The 23,271-nt window shown below is 35.2% G+C and overlaps 1 protein-coding gene across 1 annotated transcript in view; it reads left to right on the top strand.

Moving 5' to 3' along the window:
- alk (ALK receptor tyrosine kinase) overlaps positions 1-23,271 on the top strand; it is a 395,687-nt gene that overhangs the window by 317,004 nt on the left and 55,412 nt on the right. The window contains exons 5-6 of the mRNA XM_042742958.1: positions 2,321-2,448; positions 21,712-21,837. Of these exons, the coding sequence (XP_042598892.1) occupies positions 2,321-2,448; positions 21,712-21,837 (254 nt within the window). The remainder of the gene's footprint in view (positions 1-2,320; positions 2,449-21,711; positions 21,838-23,271) is intronic.

Raw genomic sequence — 23,271 nt, 5'->3', positions numbered from 1 at the left:
TCATTATCACTTAACTTAAGTTTATACATTTCTAATGTGCTTTGCCAGCTTAAAAACAAAACAAAAAAAAATAAAAAATAAAAAATAAAGTGAACTGCAACATGCTCTTCTTCTGTTAATAAGTTGTGAGAAATATTAGCTAAAAAGCATGCACAAACATTTTTTTAAAGTATAATTTAGATACTAAAGAACATGGCTAAAACATTGTCTTTTGTTGTCTTGTTATACAATAGAAGTGTTTGTAATGTGTTTTTGCTGAATATCATTAATATTTGACTGTGAACTTGCATTTCAGAAAAAGTTCTATCATGTTTGAGTCTAACATGCATTTAGTGTGTTTTACTCTACTTCAGAAATTACTCAGCTAGAAAATGTTATTTTCTATGCAACATTGACTATAATACTGCACCAGGAGACAGAGACTACTGTAGTATATCAGTGAAGGGCTGCTGTAAAGCATCAATGAAGGCACCAACATTATATTCAAAATGCCATGAGCATGTATGCCTTTATTACCATACATCTAATGACAACACTGTCCAATGGAATTAATATGTAGATATGACTCCATGCCTTCTGCCCATACTGAGGAGGCAATTTAGCCAAAAATAGTGCTGAATTTGAAATTATGCAAATGACGTGTGCAACACATTGTTCCTTGCAGTTCACGACTAGTTTATTAGATAAAAAGCACATATCTAACAGAACAAAGTTTGTTACAGTAAGTCAGCTGTGTGTGTGCAAGTGTGTTTTTCAGTTTTCGTAAGTAATTTATGGTTGACTGCTGAAAGCATTGAAATCATTTTCCAAATGCAACCCTAATGATAAGATATTACGCATTTGTGCACATTAATATGCATTATTCTAGATCTACAAAACAACATTAGCAATGATGAAAACCAGAGCTTCTCATGACCAGTTCAATTCTCCTCTCAATTTTTTCACATTTACACATGGGCGGAGGTTTCATTTTATAGCAGGAGGACAACCCTGGGGATATATATATATATATATATATATATATATATATTCATATATATATATATATATATATATATATATATTCCCTGTAGGCCTGACTAGACTCTACAGATATGGTCTACCCCTGTTAAAAAAAAAAAAAAAAAAATTGTCATTAGTCATCTTCCATTCAGTCATTTGTTAAGTGCTTTGAATCTGTTCATTGTTCTTGTTTTACTTTTTCTTCTAAATAAATAAATTAATTACTTAAAATCTGCATCAATGGTTGACAGTAAAAAAGTATTTTATTTATTTTTTCTTGAATCAGTAACATATTTTGACATTAATCAGAATCAGTAACTTTGATAAAGATCAGATGGGTTCACATACTTTTTCTTGACACTCTACACTAAACACTGTCGGACTTTTAAGTGTTATTTATAGCACAACTCATGTTCAGTATTTCTTCTTGTTAATTATCCTGTTTCACATTAAAATGTCACATTGCAGAAGTAAAATAGGTTTCAAATTTCAAAAAAGCAGTTCACATTGATAATAATAATCTGAAATCAGTCATACAAACACTAAATTGTTGCAAACTGAAATGTGGAACAATAATCTTTACTCAAGTGTATCCGAGTGCTTTATTTCTGTCAGAGAGCTGCCTGTCTTCATTCCCTATGATTGCTATCTGTCTGAGTGTTTGTTTAGAGGATCACCACCCACTTAGTCATGGATCTCAACTTCTGTTGTTGAAGCGAATCAGACGTCGATGCAAATCCCGCAGTGAGATGCGAAACAACACAACAGGCAGGTTACAGGTCTGGGAGAAAGAAAAGCACAGGAGAGGGAGGAGAGAGAGGGAGGAGACTGAAGTCATTGGTCACTAGCCACTAGCAAATTGAAATCTAAGCAATTTGCTTAATAAAATTAGCTAGGTCATTGACTTCCTTATGAGAGGTAGTTTGGTTAAAAACGTTCAAACCCACAGAGCAACCGCACATCCGTGCATTCTTCCACAGGTACCATCCAGTGGAGACAGCATCCGTACACTCATAAACACATACCTGCTCTCTCATTACAACCGACAGAGCTTCCACAAGCAGAGTGGATATCTGGAAGTGTAGGGGATGTGCGATACGGCAGCAGAGGATGACCCTAAAGTGGCAGAGGGGGCTGGTTTGGTGTCAGACAGCCAGACATCTCCCTCCGTCAGATCTCCAGAGACTACTGAGCTGAGCCAAACTGGGGATAGTCTCCCAGGGGCCACCCTAACCTCCTACAGCCCACTGCGGGCACTGCATCGGCCCTGGTGCTTGGTTCTGGTGCTCATCCTGCTGGTTCTCTCTCTCCTTTTCAGCTGGGCGGTGGTCCACCTCAGCTTGGGGGCTCGGAGCAAGCCCTTCAGGATTTCTTCCAGCTACAACCAGCCCGGCGACATGGAGACAGCGACCTATGACCCCCGCTTCACCACCAACTGCACCATACGTGAGTGTTTCACAGTCTGAAAATGTTTCAGTTTCTGGTTTGCTTTGATTTGTATTCCAAAGTCCAAAATCAATTGCCAAAAATATGCTTACTTTTAGATTCAAGATTTATTTTGTTGTATATGCTTTTTAACTAAAACTTTTTTGCAGTTTTTACTTTAGTGCTTTCTGCTGCCATATACACTTTTTTATGTTTTTTGAAAGAAGTCTTATATATATTCTCACCAAGGCTGCATTAATTTGAATTGGCCCAAGAAAACCCGTAATATTGTAAAATATTACTAAAATGCATTTTAAATATAGTTTATTCATGTAATGGCAAAGCTCCAGTTTCAGCAGCCATTACTTTAGGCTTCAACGTCACATGAATAACTCTTAAGAAACCATTCTAATAAGCCAATTTGGTGTTCAAGAAAATGTTATTTTTACTTTCAATGTTTTTTTTGTTTTTTTTTTGAAAACTATGATCAGCATATTAGTATGATTTCTGAAGGATCATGGACACTGAAGACTGGAGAAACGATGCTGAAAATTCATCTTTGCCATCACAGAAAAAAATTAAATAAATAAATAAATTATTAAATTAGAACACATTTCTTTTAAATTGCAATTTATTAAAAACCATCCCAATTAAAAACCATCCAAAAAGTGTTGGATAGTGTATAACTAGTCCTTGACCAAGTAATTATTGTTAAAGAGTGACATGTTATGTGATCAAATGAGACTGCAGTCTGTTTAATTTCTGTAAAACCTCATAAAGTCATAAACTTTGAACATAAAATACTGCAAATGATTTCAGGGCAGAATATTGCAATGCAAATGTGTCTGTGATTTTCGAATTATTGGCAAAGTACAAAAATAGTTCCATTATACATTCATATTTATTATTTTATTTTTGTATTTTTTGGTAGATAGTTTTGTAATCCTTTTGATCAAAAGTAGAAAAAAATAATAATAATAATATGCGTTTGGTGCCTAGAAGCAATGCATTTGCCTCACTTCAAATCTTTGTATGAGTGTGCTGAATGCATTTTTATTTATTTTTTATTTTTTTTTCAAACACTCAACCTATGTAAGGAGAGCAACTGCCTCGTGCCACTTCCTCATTTGAACTACAACATTAACTATAGAGCATTCATGCTTTTTAGATCAACGGCAGCAACTTGAATTTTTACTCTTGCTCCTTTTTTTTGTTTGCTCTTTTTTCTACTCCGTGCTTCCTGATTCAATAACTGGCGGGGAAATTGCCCATGTCTGACCGCAGGGAACAGAACGCTGCTTGTCATGCAAATTCAGAGGCAGACAGATCTCTAATTGTTTCAGGGTTGTGTAGCTCAGTAGCCCAGTTTTTTGCGTCTGCCCAAACAAATCCCTCCGGGGGTCACTCCGTTAGACAGGCTGTTCTCGTCCTGAGGCACGCCGTGTTCCTCTGTTCTTGCTGTTAAATGCCTGGTTCTCTTTAGCTCTAATCCACCCCCGCTTGCCATAATAGATTGACATGCTTTACAGCGTGGTTTGCCTTCCTGAAGCACCTGCCACTAGAGCTCGAATTACCTGCCACCCGTAAACGCGCTCACTTGATGTACTGATTTGCAAAGCTGATGATTGTGTGTGTGTTTGTGTGCAAGAGAGATGTGCTTGATAAGGCTTGAAATTTTCCTTTAATGAAATGAAGTAATTGCTGTAATCAAAAGAGCTCTAAACGTGACCGTTTTAACTTTGTTTTTTGGCATATCAGCTTTACTAAATTATTTGGAACTAACGTAAGACAATATAAGACCAACAGATTTTTATATTTTCTAAAGAGAATGTGAGCGGTTGCAAAACTCACTGTCATAATATTAAGTTGTGGTAGGTTGTTGAGAAAAAATAATTCAGTTAAGTCACTAAAGTGTTTTGAGTGGATGGATGGATGGATTTATTTATTTTATACATATATATATATTTTTTTTCAAAGTAGTTTACTGTGTGCAATATATGCAGTCACAGATAAACCTACAGATGTTTTATTTCCTGAAATAAAGAAAGAAATATAGCCACTGATTACAATCAACATCCATCTCAAATAAACTTAATATACCATGTTTGAATGTGCTCGGTGGTAAATTGTATCATCAACCATTAAGATTATAATCAAATGCAGTTTATTTTAACTTCAGTATAACATTCTAAAACAAATACAGGCTGTAGCTATATCAAATATGAGATATCAATCTGTAAATATTAATACTACTACTACTACTAATAATAATAATAATAATAATAACTCATAAGGTAGTGTAAGCCTGTTGGATGTTTGGTCACCTAGAAAATAACAACGCATCTCTCCTGGGTTACATTATGTGGCTAAATGTTATGCTGTTGTTTGTTCAAAGGATGTGCACGTAATAGTGATGCTTGATTTGGAAATGAAAACAGATATTTTTGGTTATGTTGCATGCACACCACTCATGGTGCAAGCATTCGGCAACAAACTATTTGCGTTCAAAAGAGCTGTCACCTTATCCCAGCAGAGCTACAATGAGCACTGCCATCACCTCAGACTCAAGACAATGCGGAGGTGTAGATCATCCAATCATAAAACGTTAACTCACTCCCTGTTTGTTGTTTTTTGATTTATTTGGTTTTTTGTTTTTCTGGTAAATCCGGCAAACCTGGTTTTGATTACACCACTATCATAAAAAGGTGTCTAGCAGGCTGAGTTCTGCGGAGGTTTGATGAGGTCCATTTATATTCTTTGAGTTATACTCTCCCTTTTTTCTTGTGGAACAGCGTAGTGAACGGCCACTGCAGTGCCTTACTGTGAGTGCAAAGTGAAGGTGTTCAATTTCCTATTATCTATCACTGTGCGTCAGATGAGTTCAGAGAAAGTGTCCCTGCATCGATTCATTTTACGATCACTTATATAAGATGCTTCTCTAATTAACTTGTTTGAATGCACTGAGCAGTAAGCCAGTTAATAGCAAATTTAGTTTAAAGGTTAGAAAGATTACTGGTCATGTATCTTTCTTTTCTTTTCTTTTCTTTTCTTTTCTTTTCTTTTCTTTTCTTTTCTTTTCTTTTCTTTTCTTTTCTTTTCTTTTCTTTTCTTTTCTTTTGCTGCAAGTTTATTTGTTTAATTGATAAATATGATGCGTACTGAATAAGACAATACTTTTTTTCTTGATGGATACACCACACAACAATTAAAAAAAAAAAAAAAAAAAAAAAACTCTTGAAGTGTTTTTATTATTATTATTATTATTATTAGTATTAGTATTAGTATTAGTATTATTAGTATTAGTATTATTATTAAACTACTTATAAGACAGCAATGCATTACAAAATGTGATTTATATACTGTGACATGATTACACCTCTTCTGGTTAGCATGATACATAAAAAAGAAAAAAAAAGATATATCAACAAATACAAATAGAAACAAATATTAAGTAGAAATAGAAGTTTATATGATTCTAAGGCTCTTACTCTTTTAGCTTAACAATATTTTATAAGATTTCTTAGAAAAAATAAATACTATTTTAACAGTAAAACACTGATTATTAATGATTGATGTTAATATTTTAATATATCATTAAAATGTTATAATTGTTATTATAAAAAAATATATTTTTTTACAGTCATGTGGTGCAACAAGCAAAACCATATTAGATCAGTTTTACCATTTATAATAATAAAAAAAGAATATATATATATTATATATATATATATATATATATATAGATATATATATATAATATATATATATATATAGATATATATATATATATATATTATATATATATATATATATCAGATCAGTCAGATCACAGAATTCAGATGGGTTGTGAATTTTTGTTTGATACTGATTTTATACATGTTGATATTGTTTTTTTTTTTTTTTTTTCCTTGTCCATTTAGTTCTATTTGCCTAAAATATCTAATGCAATGAGTATTATTACAGTAGTTTCATTTTAGTGGATTAATAATTTAAAAAGTGGCAAAACGCCTCAGATTATTAGTCATTTCTGTCTCGCCAACATGTGGTTCCTCTTTTAATCATGGAAGTGAAATTCTAAATGATGACAACATGAATATTGATTTCTGAGTATACTGGGGGCACATGTGCACAGACAACTCAATTTCCCTCAATGCTTGCTTATTTTGTCATCGGCCATTCAAGAAAACAGGCTGCATCCATTCATTCATTTATAGCAGCAACTGGGACCCATAGGGGCTTGGACCAGCAGCCTCATGTTCCCCGGTCTGTATCGTTCCCCATTAAGCTGTGCAGCTGTCAGGGTTTAACATGATGACGCTTGCTGCTTTACAGCCTGGGATGGACCATGGAGGTGTGCCAAGCCTTTCCCCCAAACATCAATCATTCAGGCCCACGAGACTGAGTGAGTGAAATGAGCTGTGCTGTGAGCAGGCGAGAGGCGAGAATGTGAATCCCAGGAAAAGTCCAGTGGGGATGACGCTTAGTGCTTCTCTAGTCAGACTATGGCATGCTTAGGGATGTGTGCTCAAGGGCTCAAGGGAGGAATCTTGAGTCTTTCTCAAGGGATAGCTTGTCAAGATATGTTGAAAGAGAATCATACCGATTTGTTGATTTGATTAAGAAAATCTAGATCTATCAAAACAGTATGTTTAGTGCTGATGATGTCCTGATGATGATGATGATGATGATGATGACAATAATTAGTGATGATGATCAAGATCAGATGCCAGAGCAGACTGAATCAGATTATCCCTTCTGAAAAAAAATGAGTGCACTTAATTGTATTGAATGTAAGTTCAACCTTAAGTAGACTTTTAAAATGTGCACTCTAGTAATGTTGAATTAAGAGCTTTACTTTAAAGTTTATGTTTTAATAATCTTTTGGCATGCTTTAAAGAAGTACACTTACTTTGATGTGAAATACTGGATTATAATTCTATTACATTTTTAAGTTTTTTACCTTCATTATTATAAATGTGTAATTATGTATATATATATATATATATATATATATATAGATATATATATATATATATATATATATATATATATTCTACTTTCTACTGTATATATATATTTATATGTATGGGCATGTGGTTCTCAGAATGACTCATGTAAGATGATGCTGATTGTTTGCAATGGAGAGTAAGGACTCATGTGCAGACCTTCACCACCAGTACCAATGTCTGATCTTAAAGCATAATGTTACAATTACTGATGATTTTGATGTAAAAGAGGAATTTTATACACAACCCTGTTTGTTCAAACCAGAATACTCCGACCAAGAACTGAAAGAGAAGACCAAAATCACACTTGAGCTGACTCTGCTTGTTTACAACAGAGAGTGAGGACGTGTTATTGTTTGTCAAATTGTACTTACCTGTGCTTATCCTGGATGCCACTGCTTCTGCTTCCTCCATCTCTCTCAGTTTTTGGTTCTCAGTTCTCAGTCACTGAAACTTTTATGTTGTGAGCTTTAGATGTTGGTACTGCTGGTGAAGGTCTATACACGAGTCCTCACTCCCTGCTGTAAACAAACAGTATCATCAATTTGTGAGAATGTGCCCATGCATACGTCATTATGCAATGGAGGAAGTTTGCGCTCCAGACAGTAGTGAATGCACTGAAAACCGGCAATCACAAACCTGCAGTGTATGAATCACTAAAGACAAAGGTTTCACGTAAAAATCTTCTTTACTGCTCTACCACAGTATACAAGCCACCTACATTTTGGATGACCTGAGGATTAGTAAATGGTAACACTTTATTTTAAGGACCTATTCTATTACCTGGTTGTTTATTAGCATGCATATTACTAGCATATTGGCTGTTTATTAGTACATATAGAGCACTTATGTGAAGAAAGTACTTATACATATTAATGTTTTATGTGCAAAAATATTTTTTAGACCTTTATTTTTTGAAATAATTAATATTATTAAGAATCATAATTATTAGTTTTTTGATGAGAGAAATCTGAATTAATAGTGAACATGTGTTCCGTATTCTAAAGTGTCACCGAGTTTAACAGCAAATTTTCATTTTTGGCTGAACTATCCCTTTAAGTGTCTGAAAACATTACATTCAGTTCACACTTAAGTTTACTGTTTAGAAATTATTACCTTCCTCCTTGCATGTCTCAATGCAGTGGTCTATAAACCAAATTAGATTTTTTAAAGGGGTCAAAAATAATGCAGCCTTGTCAGAGGCAAAAATCTGGCAATGTGGTACCAGCAATAAAGTTAGGCTAATTTTGTAGCTAAATATAGCAAAGAATACAGAAAGAGTCAGTAAACAACCACAGTTTAGGGTAAGGGTACACTCTTAAAAAATAACAGTTCAAAAGCTGTGCCATAGAAGAACTAGTTTGGTTTCCCAAAGAACCTTCCAGTGAACAGTTCTTAAAATAACTTTTTTTTTTTTTGATAAAACTAAAGAGCCCTTTCCACTGTAAATGAACTTTTGTGGAATGAACATTTTCCATGGATGGTGAAGGTTTTTTGTGGAACCACTGATGTCAATAAAGAACCTTTATTTTTAAGAGTGTAGGCAAGTTCAGTCCTAGAGAGGCGATGTCCTGCAGAGTTTAGTTCCAGCCCTGAACAATAATTTGATAGATAATAAATGAATAAATAAATAAATACTCACTTGCCTATAGCCTTAGTAATTGACTTAGAGCTGCAGTTGTTTTCTCATGTGATTGATTGATTGATTGATTGATTGATTGATTGATTGATTGATTGTTTGTTGGATTAAATTTAGATATTTGTGTTTGTGTTTTTGTTGTTTTCTATCCAAAGCGACTTACAAATGAGAACAGTAGAAACAATCAGATCAACGAGAACAACAACGGTATAATCAGGTTCAAATATATTGCTGTGACTACTGTGTATTCCCTCCTTCAACAACTTTCTGCTGCATGTATGAACATTAACACTTATGACCTGGATCCAAAATGAACACTTGCCAAGTAACAAATATTAGTCAAATTTGGCTTTGGAGAGTGAATATAATGGGGATAGCGGCCAATTGACTGTTAAATTTATTAGGAGCTGCAGAATTTCATAAGACACGGCAAGGGCAATAGTCTGGCATTTGCTGTTAGCTGGTTGTAAGTGACACGAGTGACTCAAAGACAACAAAGAGCTCTACTAAAGTAACATCATCTAATAATGAGGGAAGTGTTTGGGCATCAACATGTGTTCACACAAACACACAGCTCACCTCTTCTGATTCTTTCAGATGCAACTTTCATCACCTTTACCTCAGTGGAAAATGTTCCCATCACATACCAAATAAAGCAAAGCTAACAGAAAATAAATAAAAATTAAATAAAAACTGTTTAACGGGTGATAACAAATAGTATGGCTGGTAAATGGTCTCAGTTGTCATCTGATATTGGCAGATCTGACAGATATAGAAAAAAAAAAAGATGCCGCTTCAGGGGGTTTGGGATGAAAAAAAAAAAACAGTTTAAACTTTTTTATGTTGTTGTTGTTGTTTTTGTTTGTTTGTTTGTTTCTGCCCATCCAAAGTTAATGAGAAGGGATAACTTCACAGTCATAACTCAACAAAATGGAACAAACACTTTGGCTGCAGAACGTTACCAACTATACAACCACACAATGTTCTTGCTGTCAAGCATCATTGCAGCAGCCCGGTATCTTGCAAACATGATTTTATTTTCAGGCAGACTGCTGTTTTGCCTTAAAGACCAATGCGAGATCAATTGTTGTGCACAAATCAAATTGAAAAAGCCAGGAAAGTATTTGTGATATTTTCCTTTCATTTACCAGCCATTAAAATGTCACAGTAATAAATGTTTAGCCCACTGGTCTGGCCTAACTGTTTGTATAAATCAGCAGTAGCATTTTGGACTGAGCTTTGCTTTAGGTACTGAGCATAAACAGTAAAGAAATGTCTGAAAAGAAAAAATTATGTGCAATTTCACAAACTAACTACAGGCCATGAGGGTCTTCAGATTGTCGGTAAATTGGTAATTTAAATCATGACTCGTAGGGTCGTTCACAGTGACAAAAATTTGCAGTGACAAAGTGAGTGGAAATCATTCATTTTCAATGAAAGTTGGCAATTTGAGGCCCATCAGCGAGTTTGTAATGCAAACGAGTTGAGTAGAATTAAACTTTATGCAAATGAGAAGCAATGCAATGAGACAACTACCAATGAGTGTGCAAAGAATGAAGCTGATGTGATCTGCTGCATTATACAACACTGCAGTTAAGTTGAAATGGCTACTTAAGATTAACATCACAACCATGTGTCATCCATCATTATAAATTCTGTGTCACTGTAATTTCCATGTTGTTAATTTGTTACCAAAATACAGTTGTTTAGTAAGATTTTTTTTTTTTTTTTAATAAAATTGTAAAATAATCAACTCCATTCAGCAGTCAATAAAGATATCCATACAGGTCTTTGATCCCTCTCACTTTACTCTTCTGTAAGAGTGTGCATTTATTAACCTATTTTGCCCCAGGTTCTTCATAGAGACATTTAGAATGTCTGCCGTAGACAGAGCAGATCGTTTCTGAGCTAACATGCATTAGAGATTTCCAGAGGACCTGCGTTTCGTGTTTTCCCAAGAGAAAGGTCAGGCTGTGTAGGTGGCACTTACATATATTTCCTTTGATAGAAAGATAGTACATCATAAAATGATTAAAGTTATCAGACTTGATGTTTTAAGGAACTTGTTTCATTTCGACTTGTGAAATAACTTGAAATGAAAAGAAAATGTTAGGGCGTATGTCTGCTACATAGATTGGTTGTCAGAGCAAAAAAAAGATCATTTTTAGTTGCTATAGAGAGCAACATTTACACCCTCACATAATTTTACTGTATGATTTTTTGTATTTTTTTTATCTGATTTGATTTTTTTTTTTTTTTTAAGAATATTCTGTCTACTCTTTTCAAGCAAATAAGCCTGCCTTTTTTTTCAGTTCATTTGGTTCAGCTCACTATGTTGATCACACAAAACAATTTGATCAGTTCTGAAGAAAAAGGCCAACATATAATATAGCAAACAAGACATTAGTTACTTTAATGGTGCCTCTGTATTCTTTTTGAAGCTTGAAAGCTCCAATAGCCTTTATTTGTAGTTACATGGAAAAAAAACAAAAACAAAAATGGACATACATTAATCAAAAATTCTCCTTTTTACAAAAAAAGAAAATCATATGGTTTGGAATGACAGTATTGTCATTATTGAATGAACTCTTTCTTTTAAAGTTGTATCTGACTGTTCTTCTAAAATCAGGACTTCTTATCAATAGCTTCATACAAACAGTAACCACACTGCCAGAGAATGTCAAAAATCTACTCTCCCAGCCATCTCTGAAGTCTCCAAGCCTGTTTGCTCTAATCTCTGGAGCCTCTTTCTCCATCATCTTTGAAAGGCAGCAGTTTGAGCTGTAATGTGACTGTCCAGCTTTGCCAAGCACTAGGGTAGCATCAAGGAACGAGGCCACCATGGAATCAAAGTGGCTTTATGCCTCCAAGGTGTAATGAAGCAGACAGACTTGCCTCCCATCTCTCTCAGGCATCCTTTGATATAAAGACACTGGCCTTTGTGATACCTTCTTCATGGCCTTTCTTGACCTGATCTCAAACATGGGACTGCCATGTGAGACTTTCTATATCCTGTGATAGTATAGCCTCAGGGTTTGCCATTGTTTGTTACTTGTCAACCATGCCTCCACAAAAAAAAAAAAAAAAAAAAAAAAAAAAAAGACCTAGTTTTCAGATGTCCAGGGCTACATAGCAAGGAAAAAAAGAAAGAAACAGATGTCTGCAAAGGGGAGTTATAAAAACATTGAAAAGGTAGGGTAACATGATTTAATTAAATAAATAAATAAATAAATAAATAAATAAATAAATAAATAAATAAATAAATAATAATAATAATAATAATAATAATAATAATAATAATAATAATAAGATGGAGTTAAACTTCACATACAAAGAAGTAGCCGTGACACATTCAATACCTGCCAGGCAACATCCCCGATAAACTTTAGAGTTTTGACAATAAAAGAAAAAAAATAATGTTTTAGCTTCCTAGCTAATTATTCTGAGGTAAAAGTTGTTAGAAGACTCACCAGTTGCATAGTCACCAATGTTGTCTGTAGTAGACATGATGTCTTTAGATTTGGAGTTCTGGGCCTGGAGGGCCACTATCCTACAGAGTTTCACTCAGTCCTAATTAACCACACTTCACCAACTAATCAAGTGCTGCATCCGAAAACTTAGGCAGATGACTTGCTGCCTCGCTGCTGTATCAGGCAATGACTTTGCAGGCAGCGTTTTTGCACGAATGTACCTCATGAAACTGATTTTGGACAGGCATCTGAGGCAGAGTAATGGTTTAATGATCTACAGCAAAATATAGAGAGCTTTGGTGATAACTAAGTGGATATTTAATTACTGCAATATTAATTTCTCACTGGAAATGACATAAAAAGTGGAAAACGTTGATCAAAAACACATTCACACACAAACTGACCACCAACTGCAACTTTCAGATGCCATCTTTATTTTTTGGCTTAACTGTCACGGAATGGAACGCACAGGATTGTGGGATATCAAAGGCAGCGGAGGATACATCTATGTTGCCTTCAAAAATCGGCCAGATGAAGGCATCTCAGGAGACAGGAACTGAAGCTAACATTGAATTCGGACGTGCTTTGATGCCTTCCTACCTTGGAATGCGTCCTCCGAAGGCAGCATTTTTTCAGTTTTCAGATGCAGCCAAGGTCTTCAGTATTACTAGAAACTTCCAGGCAAGTGTGTTGGGTCCGGTTGGAGCTAAACTCTGCAGGAAATTGGCCCTTCAGGACCAGGACTGATTTAAAATCATGTCCTTTACATCATACCTGTAGAGCAGTGGTTCTCAACCACATTCCTGGAGGACTCCCATCACTGCACATTAATCAAACACACCTGATTCAGGTTACCTGCTCATTAGTAGAGGTTCACAGACTTGAAATGGGTGTGAACAGTGTTGGGGCTCCTCCAGAAATTACAAAAAATGGTGAACATCTTTTTTTGGCTTTCCTTAGAGAGATAACAGTCTCCAATGAATCAGTCATTTGTTTCTGAATGTTTCAATTAATCAGTTGATCCAGTTCCCAAAACTAGTCTGAATGCTTTGTTCATGAATAAGACTGATATGGTCTGTGTTTTTTTTTTCAAAGTATGTAAGAATTCATAATGCAAATACGCAGTGCATTATCAGCATTTTAAGTTTACTTTCAGGTCAATTACTCTCACTGATGAACAAAAGTTTGAAGCAAATCTTGCTCAGCAAGTTAGTCAAAGCTACACAGTCAACTTAATAATAGTTAACTAATCTGGATATTTGGACAACTGAGGTTTGAAATTGCAACATGAATGCAAGAATGTACAATGTAATCTCAAACTTGCATGTATCGGCCAAGCATTTGTGTCTGAATGTACATGCTCGCACAGAGCAGTGTTTCCCAGCCCTGTTTTTGGAGGCAGCTTAACAGTACACATTTTAAATGTTGCATTTATTTGACCCATTTTTAAGGTCTTGGAATCTCTACTAGTGAGCTGATGAGTTTTTTTTTTTTTTTTTTTTTTTAGATGTGTTTGATTAGCAAGCGTTCAAAAATGTGTAGCCTTGGGGTCCCTCCAAGAAAAGTGTTGGGAAACATTGGCGTAGAGTGTTTCTGGCCTTAAGAACTACACAGCTGCAAACATGTAGAGGTCAGTAAACAAGCAGATACACTGTGAGCAAGGGGTGGCAGTTCTAACATACGTGCTCTGGCTTTTATTTTTGTCTTGCAGGAACACATACCGTCTTTTAGCAATAAGAGCTTTGGTGTATCAGCTCACTTTGTCTTCCTCACTGGCTTGTCCTCTTTGATCTGTCTCCTCCTCTAATGCAGCAGCCCCAAAACGTCCCCAAAAAATAGTCAAAGAAAATGAACCAGTTTTTTCATTGCATACTTTAGCCCCTCAGGCGTTGTGGAATAATCTGACAAAGACAAATGATGCCAAGGTCTTACCTCAGCCAATCGAGTGTGGGTCTGAACAGTTAATTGAGCTCCTAAATAGATGCCCCCCATTTCGTCTGTTGTCCTGTGGTGTAATTCAAGGGCATTAACTTTACGCCTTTCCCTGTAGATCAAACACATTGGCTTGGTTTGCCCCAACTAACATAAGGTGCGCTAACCTAACTTTCTCAATCATTCCTGGAGGCCTGTGTGGAAATCTCATGTTCACGGCTGATGACTGATTCTTTGATAGGAACACTGAAAGTGAAGTCCACATTTTCATATAATTAGTTCATATAATTCGGTGAGATGAGGGTAAACAGACTGACTTTCTGTGCATGATCAAGGGCTCAGGCATGAGACTTAAGAGCTAAATTCCCCTTGGACTACTTAATTAATGAAGGTAATATGATTTTTAATACATAACAGAAATCAGGAGAAATAAATGTGCAGTTAATAAACCCTTCTACTGTGATTGGCAGGATGAGGAGAACATGATTTTCCTGAACTTTTAATACTTTTGATATGTCCAAAAGTAGTGACTTGCAGTTTGCTTAATCAGATCTATTGCAGCCTGATTAAGTAGGCGTAAATGAGTTGGTCGGGACAGATTAGTCTTAGTTCTTGTGATTGATTTAGAAAATTAATCATTCATTTCACAAATCAGCACAAATCAGGAATCAACACCTGAAATAATTTTTAAAAAAACTGTCAGATCTGCATTGTAGAAGTTGGTTTATAACAGGAATGTTCCTATAAGGCTCAACACAAGGAAGGGGAAATAGATGTTAAAAAAGGTATGGAGAAAATTAAAAGGTCAGAGGAAGGAAGGAGTGAACTGATACGTGATGGAACGGATAGGAAAATGCGGGTATGAATGGAAATAATCATGATGAGATTATCAGGAAGACAAACAGGTCAATGAATTTTAAGCCTGGTCTGTATTGTCTAGTCCAATATCAGATTTATTATCAACTTCTTTTATTACACCAGACTCTAACCATCAACATATACCACTTTGCAGCATTGTATTATCAGAATCTTTAAGCAATGTGAGGATGTCAGAAATGTGCAAAGAAATTGCAGAGAGTCTTAATTTGCTTCTGTTGTCTGGTCCCATTAGGCAGATTCTCAGAATCAGGACGAAGAAAGTCTCTGCTCTTTTTTGAGACTCTTTTTTTTTTCGCTTAATGCTATTGAGAAAAGCACAGCTCGTCCTGTATGAGTCAGAGTACTAACTGTCTTCATATTTCAGACTGGCTTAGTTGTATCTGTCTAGAGTGTGTAATGGCTGTGATGTTGTGATATAACGAAGATACACACAGACCTCATAATCACTCCACACAGTGTACCCTTCATTTAATATGTTTACCCTATGGTCCCTATCACCTTCATATCAATGTCTTATCTCTTTGTTGAATGACAAACTTTCATATTTAATCAAGGCCAAAGTTACTGAAAGAAAGATTTTGAATAATTCATTTCAGTGGCTGGTGCATGAATTACCTGCTCTGATGCACAATACAAACTGTTATATCATTGGCTAACTATCTACTAAGCCTTTAAAAATCTATCTGTTGTGATATAGATGTGCTAGATGAACTAGGCCTCTTGTTGCTTGTTTTGCATTTTCATTTTATGTTGAGCCATTTTAAAAAATGTATGAACTTAGCATGCTGTGTGGCCTACTTCTTGTGACACAACAAAGATAGAGAAAATGGAGTCTGAAACCGAGTTTCCAGCTGTCTTGCTGTGACCTTCATAGGCAATGTGTTTCTGAAGAAGTCATTAAATTCTCATTCTGTTGGTAATCAGTCTTGTTGTTTGAGAGAAAGTATAAAACTGAGTTCAAATATTTCCTGTTGATATAACTGCAGCTCTGGGTTTTGAATAAATTAAGTATGTTAATTGTACTTATAAGCAATAAATATGTTGATAAAATAAAAAAAAGTTAATGTAAAATGCATAGAAATCCCAAGTTTATTCCCGTGATGTGAGATATTTCAGAGTGAGACCAGATATTCAGTGAAAGGGTAAATAAATAAACATATAAATAAAATTAATGAATAAATAATAATAATGCAGGAAACTTATATTATGAATATAAATTACTGTGTGCGTGTGTGTGTTTATATGTGTGCATTTATGTAAATATTTATTGTTTTATATAGTCAAATAATCAGATTCATGTTTCACAAATAGTAATTTGTAAACAATAAGTATGATATTTAAATAATTCAAATAATAATTCATTTAATAATAGTAAGTAACCAGTAATAATAGTGCAATAGTGCATACATAATCAAAAGCATTATTTACCTACGTATATATTTAAAAAAAAAAAAAAAGTTTAAAGCCTCTCCAGAATTCTTCTAGAAGTATAACCCAGTTAATCTGAAGCTTTTGGAAGGAAACAGCCTTTTAATGTTCTCAGGACTCACAGCATGCGGCAAGATATTACATCTTTATTAATGAATACGAAAGCAAACATTTACTCACTCATTAGGTGTGCATGAAATGTGTGACTGAACCTTGAAGGATCTTACTGAAAACAATATTTCAGCGCCTGATTCTTGGTGACTCATGTTTCAGCACATTTTCCATGCAGTGTTTACAAGGGTTAGCATTTGTGCCGCAGAGCCTGTGAACCTTCATGATGGTCATTAAGCTTTTTCCCCATGTTCAGTGACAGATTGAGCATCTTTTATCTTAGCTTAGCTTTCAGTCTCTCACTGATATGAATGTTTGCCCGCTAGTGGTATGACTCACTGTTACGGCTGGCTGTCAAATGTCTGCCGAACAATAATTAAATCATTTTAGTACTCGCACACCGACGCTAGTCCGACATATCCATCACATCTTTGTTCTTCCATCACAAAGCCTAGCTGCATCAGAGCAGATTGGTGTATTAACACCTCCCCGACTTTTGTTTCTCCTCTTTTTCTTTACTTGCCATACACACAGAGCGTAAAAAGACTATTAGCATTTTTTTTTCTTTAGCAAAGCTGCCATGCAGAGATGTGAAGCAGGGCTATTAATTACTATGCCATTTCCATGAACCGATGGTTCTCGCTCAACGCATGTAAATGTGTCTGCAGTTGCAAGTCACAATTTGATGTAGTACTAAGAGACAAATGAAAGGTTAGATGGGTTGTAGAAAAGAATCCATCCCTAGACTGAAAGAGAGTAAATGGACTCTTAAAAAAAACACACCTCCTGTATAAAAAAAAAAAAAAAAAAAAAATCTCTCATCCTGTCTAAGCACAATGTTCACTCAGCATCTCTTTTACTAGGAATTATGATTCAGGGCCACAACTACCATAGACACCAAGGTTGATACATCCATTCACCCAAACACCCATTCAGTTGCTGATCAATATGAATTCTGTGAACAGTTATAAAAATTTCAACCAAGTTCCCTGTATTACAGTGTTTAGCTTTACCTAGGCCCATTGCCTGGTTTGGTTTTGCAGGTGTTAATGTAAGTTAATCTAGTGCAGTACTGAATAGTGTAATGAAAAAGGTGGGAAAACATAATCTAATTTGTGTAAAAATATTGCATTTGTAGAGTAATGGCACTTAATTGTTTTGGATATGCACTTGTAGTGTACTTCAAAGCATATTTAAAAAATGTACTTGCAGATAATATAATATTAATGAAATAACAGGCCACATAAGTGTACTTTAAAAGAGTACAGTCTTAAGTTTAACAAATTGCATATAAATTTAAACTATAGCATATTTTCATTTTAATTATAAATAACATTTGACAAGTGTGAAAAAAACATTACATTCAGTAATTAAATCCACTAATTTTGGCACCCTTGGTAAAAATTAGCAAAGGTGGCTGTGAAAATAAATCTGTATCTTTTTTTTATCTTTCATTCAAAAAAAAAATACAAGTATTCTAACCTTTCACTGAAGTGAGGAAATTTCATGAAATAAAGTTTTTTTTGTTTTTTTCTTCTCCTAAGCACGTTGCCCACAATAATTGGCACACCTACAGTAGAAATTCTTATGAGTAAAATATCATTGAAGTATATTCCCATTCATATTTACATTTTTTAGCACACCAGGGTGACTAGGAGCATGAAATTGTCCAGCCATGACTTTCTGTTCCACAGGATTATAAATATGAGGAATACAAAGGCCAAATTCCCTTAATCATCCATCACAAGAAGTAAAACTAAAGAATATAGTTCTGATCTGCAGAGCAAGTTTGTTGAACTTCACAAAACAGAAAATGGCTTTGGAAGCACTGGGGAATTAAAGCATTAGAAATCCCAGTTTTCACCATCAGGGCAATAATTAGGAGGTTCCAATCAAGTAAAGATGTTAAAAATCTGCCTGGACATGTGTCTATATCGTCCTAATACATGGTGAAAAGGAGAATTTGAGTGTCCAAAGAGTCTCCTAGAATCACCACTGGAGAATTGAAGAGATTAGTTGAATCTTGGGGTCAGAAAGCCTTCTGGAGGGTTTCAAGAACAATTCTCCTCGTTCATCCAAAAACAAACTCCAGCTTATTCAGTTGTCAGACATGATGGGAACTTCAAATGGCACTGGCTTCCATAGTCAGATGAAACTAAAAAAAAAAAAGAGCTTTTTGGCAGCAAACCCACCAGATGGGTTTAGTACTAATAAGGATAAAAAGTATCCCATGTCCACGGTTAAATATACTGTTGGCTCTTTAATGTTGTAGGCCGTTTTTTTTTTCTTCTTTTTTTTTTCTGCTGGAAGTCCTAGACATCTTGTTCAGATGCAGGGCCTCATGGATTCTATCAAATAGCAACTGATTATAAATCTAAACCTGTCTCTGTTAGAAATCTTAAAATTGTCACACCACATGGACCCTGTTGCTGTGATTTCTGTTTCTCTGTTCTCCCGAATTGTTTTCGTTGTTTGACCTAGATTCTGTGTCTTGTTAATTCTCCTTATTTGCCTGTGTATTTAAGTTCCTATCTGTTCAGTTTTGGTTTGTCGGGTCTCGTTGATGTATACGTGTGTTTCCAGCCCTCCTTGTGTGGATAACCTTATGTGGATTTATTAAAGACTGTTACCCTTCATTTTCGTGTGTGTTTATGCAAAACAGTTATCGTGACAATAATGGGTTGGGCGAGCGGGATTTCACCAAGTACAACATGTTTCTGGATCAACATCCTTGTTGACCCTGGAACAACATTCCAATCAACCAATCAGAATAGATGTAACTTTTCAGGAAATGTCTGTTTTAGGCTTACAATCAGGGTTAGGTGCTTCTACACCAGGGGTGTCAAACTCAGTTCCTGGAGGCCCGGGGCCCAGCAGAGTTTTGTTCCAACCTTGCTTCAACACACATACCATGTAGCTTTCAAATAAGCCTGAAAGACTTAATTAGTTGAATCAGGTGTGTTTAATTAGGGTTGAATCTAAACTATGTAGGGCTCCAGCCCTGCAGGAATTGAGTTTGACACCCCTGTTCTACACCCTTGTTAATCAGCTCCCACTGATTTTAGGAATAAATATTATGGGTTGGTTAGGTTTAGGGGTAGGGATTGGGCAATAATGTTGATCCAGGATCATCAAAAGATGCTGATCCAGGAACATGTCTTACTAGGCAAATACAACTGTTTGTATTGTTAATGAAAGAACAAAAGGATAAACAATGCAGATTTATTTTCACAGCCGTCTTTGCTCATATTTACCAAGGATGCAAATATTAGTGGAGTGCACTGTATCTAAACGCTTTCTTACCATTCATTCATTGTTATTTTTTATTTTATTTTATTTTATTTTATTTTATTTTTTTTTTTTTTTTTTTTTTATTTTTTTTTTTTATGTGGTATAAAAACTGGTTGCAATCGATGTAATCAACTCCTCAAATCCATAAATATTACCAGGACAGGGTCTACATTAAGGGTAAATGAACCAGAAAAAGAGGAAATAAAACCAACATTAATATATCTCTGCAATCATACTTTGACGTACTAGCAAGAGTTCCAGAACTTTGGTCTTTTAATGTCTGTGATACTGGAACTAGCATTAGCCAGCACACATTTGCCCAATAAAATTAATACCAACTCTTATAATTGACTTCCCTTAACAATTTCAAATCTATTCCTTTTTGGAATAGACTGCTAACATTTTGGAAATCCTAGCCCAGTGTTGGACATTGAGCTATATGCTTGTCTTAATTTCTACTGGACGAAGCAGTATTATCTCAGGTGAACATCTCTTGTAATGTGTCTTCCCAACAAAATCTGTCATCACCCAGATCAAGGGTGTTATGCCTCTGTAGTGTCTGTTTTTTTTTTTTTTTTTTCTCAGTTTTCTTTCTGTACAATCACTCTCTTTATCATTGTCAGCAGTATGATGAACCCCTGGTGAGCCAGTCCGCTTGTACAGCTCTGTGACTGTCTTCCATTTGCATAGATATGCAAACCGCGGTTACATCTCGCTGTGTTCGCTGTGATGCTATCAGATTCAACTCACATAAATCCAGTCACCACGCTACTTATCAGGGCCATTGTTCCGTCCTACATATTCTGAAGCGTGTTAAGCTAGCGCTCCATATGCAAAAAGAAAATATATATATTGCGCCATAGTAAAATAATCCATATCTCGTCCCACAAAAGGACAGAAGTTGTATATGTTTATGTTAAAATGTTATCCTAGTCATCTCTTTAGAGCTGTGCTTGAGTTCTCATTACATTAACACAGTTTTTGGAGTGCCTGTTGTATCTTTATTGGACAGGAAAGGGCTCTTTGTTTTTTCATTTGTTGATATCCATTGTCTGTATCCTTTCCTGTCATTGAAGCCATAAAAAACAAGTGACTACTGAGGAGCTTTGCCTCTTTTATGTCTTCTTTCTGCCTCATTTAGTTTCACAAAGTGCTGAATTTACTTGATGTCTTTGTGTTTGTTTGCACAGAAGCTTTTAATGTAACGCTCTGATTTACTTTCTTGGTGGAAAGTCTATCAGAAAGACATAAAGTAAACCTTTTTGGAGTAACCTGTTAAATCTAATGTGCGGTCGTAAAAGAAGATGTATGAGAAAAATGAGGTAAAGGTGGGCTAATGGTTAATGATCAGGGCTGCTTGCACAAATGTTACATCTTAAGCAAGGGTGACCCTGGAATCAGAGAGTTACTGGGATTGAAATTCTGTTTTATCACCGTTGTGCCCTTGAGGGATTTAAACCTTGGCTCCTTCAGGGGAACTGTCTCTGTAATAACTGTCTCTGATTCCCTCTTGTCTTTCTCCGCCCAGGAACCTCTCAAAATGTCACTCTCCGGGGCCGCTATCACTGCAGAGGGGGCCGGGAGATCAATGTGAGCCAGCTGTGTGACTTCAACCCTGACTGTCCACAAGGGGACGATGAGGGGGAACATTGCCGTGAGTATTAGTGCCGTTCGTTTGGAGCACGAGACAGCAGACGGGGGCTCAGGAGGGCAACAACAGCTCTTTAATGAAGCCATCCTGTGTTTGCCCATTACATAACAGAAGTTGTGTTTATTGGACATTTTGGGAGTTGTTGTGGTTCAGTAGTCATTGTCATCCCAGACACACTGTTTCTCACAAAATGAAAAGAAAAAAAAGAGGGACAACACACACACATCAAGCACAGATTTCTTTGTCTTACAGTGAAATAAGAGATACTGTAATTAACTATATTAATATAGCTTGGAATAATTGACATACAAGTTAATTCTTATACACTTAATTTGCTTTAATACAAATGCATTGGTGTGTGGGGGGTGGGGGTGTATACAGTATCTATATCTATATACAAGTATATAAGTATATATACAGTAATCTACTAGACATGTGACGGTATTCAGTAATACGGTATATCACGGTAATGAATATGCACAATATTGTTATCGTGGGCACTTCTAAATACCATGAATAATTATATATTACAAATTATTCAGAATTTGGAATGTATTTTAAGAATACTATTCCCATCAACTGGTCAAAATGCACAACACCACTGTATGCTGTTTGAAAGACTCCTGTGCTCTGATGTAAACAAGCAAGGATGAGAAGCACATGGGGGAACACGTGAGAGACAAGCTGAATGAAAGCACATTCACTCTCTGACAGCAGATGGCGCTAAACTGCAGAAAATGCAGCCGGTACCCTGGAAACCCCATAAATAAAGCAGCTGCCCTATTTTCTAAAACATATTTAAATAATTTTAAATAGCCATTCAGATTTGTGTATTTGCTATGGTGTTCATCACAGCGCCAAATACTTAAATATTTAGACTTAATAGGCTATTTATTTCCAAATTTTTTTTTTTTTTTTTCATTTTTATCTGGACCACAACATGCCCTATATATTGTTTGAAAGTGTTTTGATTCTTTATTGTTCATTCACACTTTACATTAGGGCTTCATTAGTTAACATTAGTTAATTCATTAGTTAACATAAACTGCCAATGAAAAATTTTTCTAAACATTCATTAATCTTAGGTATTCCAATATTTAATAACACGTTGTTAAAATCAAAAGTTGCAACTGTGTTATTTAATGAGCGAACATGAACTGAGACTTGTATTTTTTTTTTAACAAAGATTAATAACTTCTGTAGCAAATGTAACTATTGCTCATTGTGAATGTTAATGCATTAACTAAGGTTAACTAATGAGGTCTTATTGTAAAGTGATACCTACTGGTCTTATAATTCTTTTGCACTTTAATCTGTGTAAAACTTTTAACTTTATTTATTTTTCTCTATTGCTTTATTGTATTTAAATGTTCAGTTATTTATGTTTTAAGAAAAAAGTTATTTAACGTGTTATACTGTATTATGACCACTTTTTGA

Source organism: Cyprinus carpio, chromosome B17, assembly GCF_018340385.1.
Source record: "Cyprinus carpio isolate SPL01 chromosome B17, ASM1834038v1, whole genome shotgun sequence".
Classification (NCBI taxonomy): domain Eukaryota; kingdom Metazoa; phylum Chordata; class Actinopteri; order Cypriniformes; family Cyprinidae; genus Cyprinus; species Cyprinus carpio.
The sequence above is the reverse complement of the archived record's forward strand: the minus strand, read 5'-3'. Positions and strand labels throughout refer to the sequence as shown.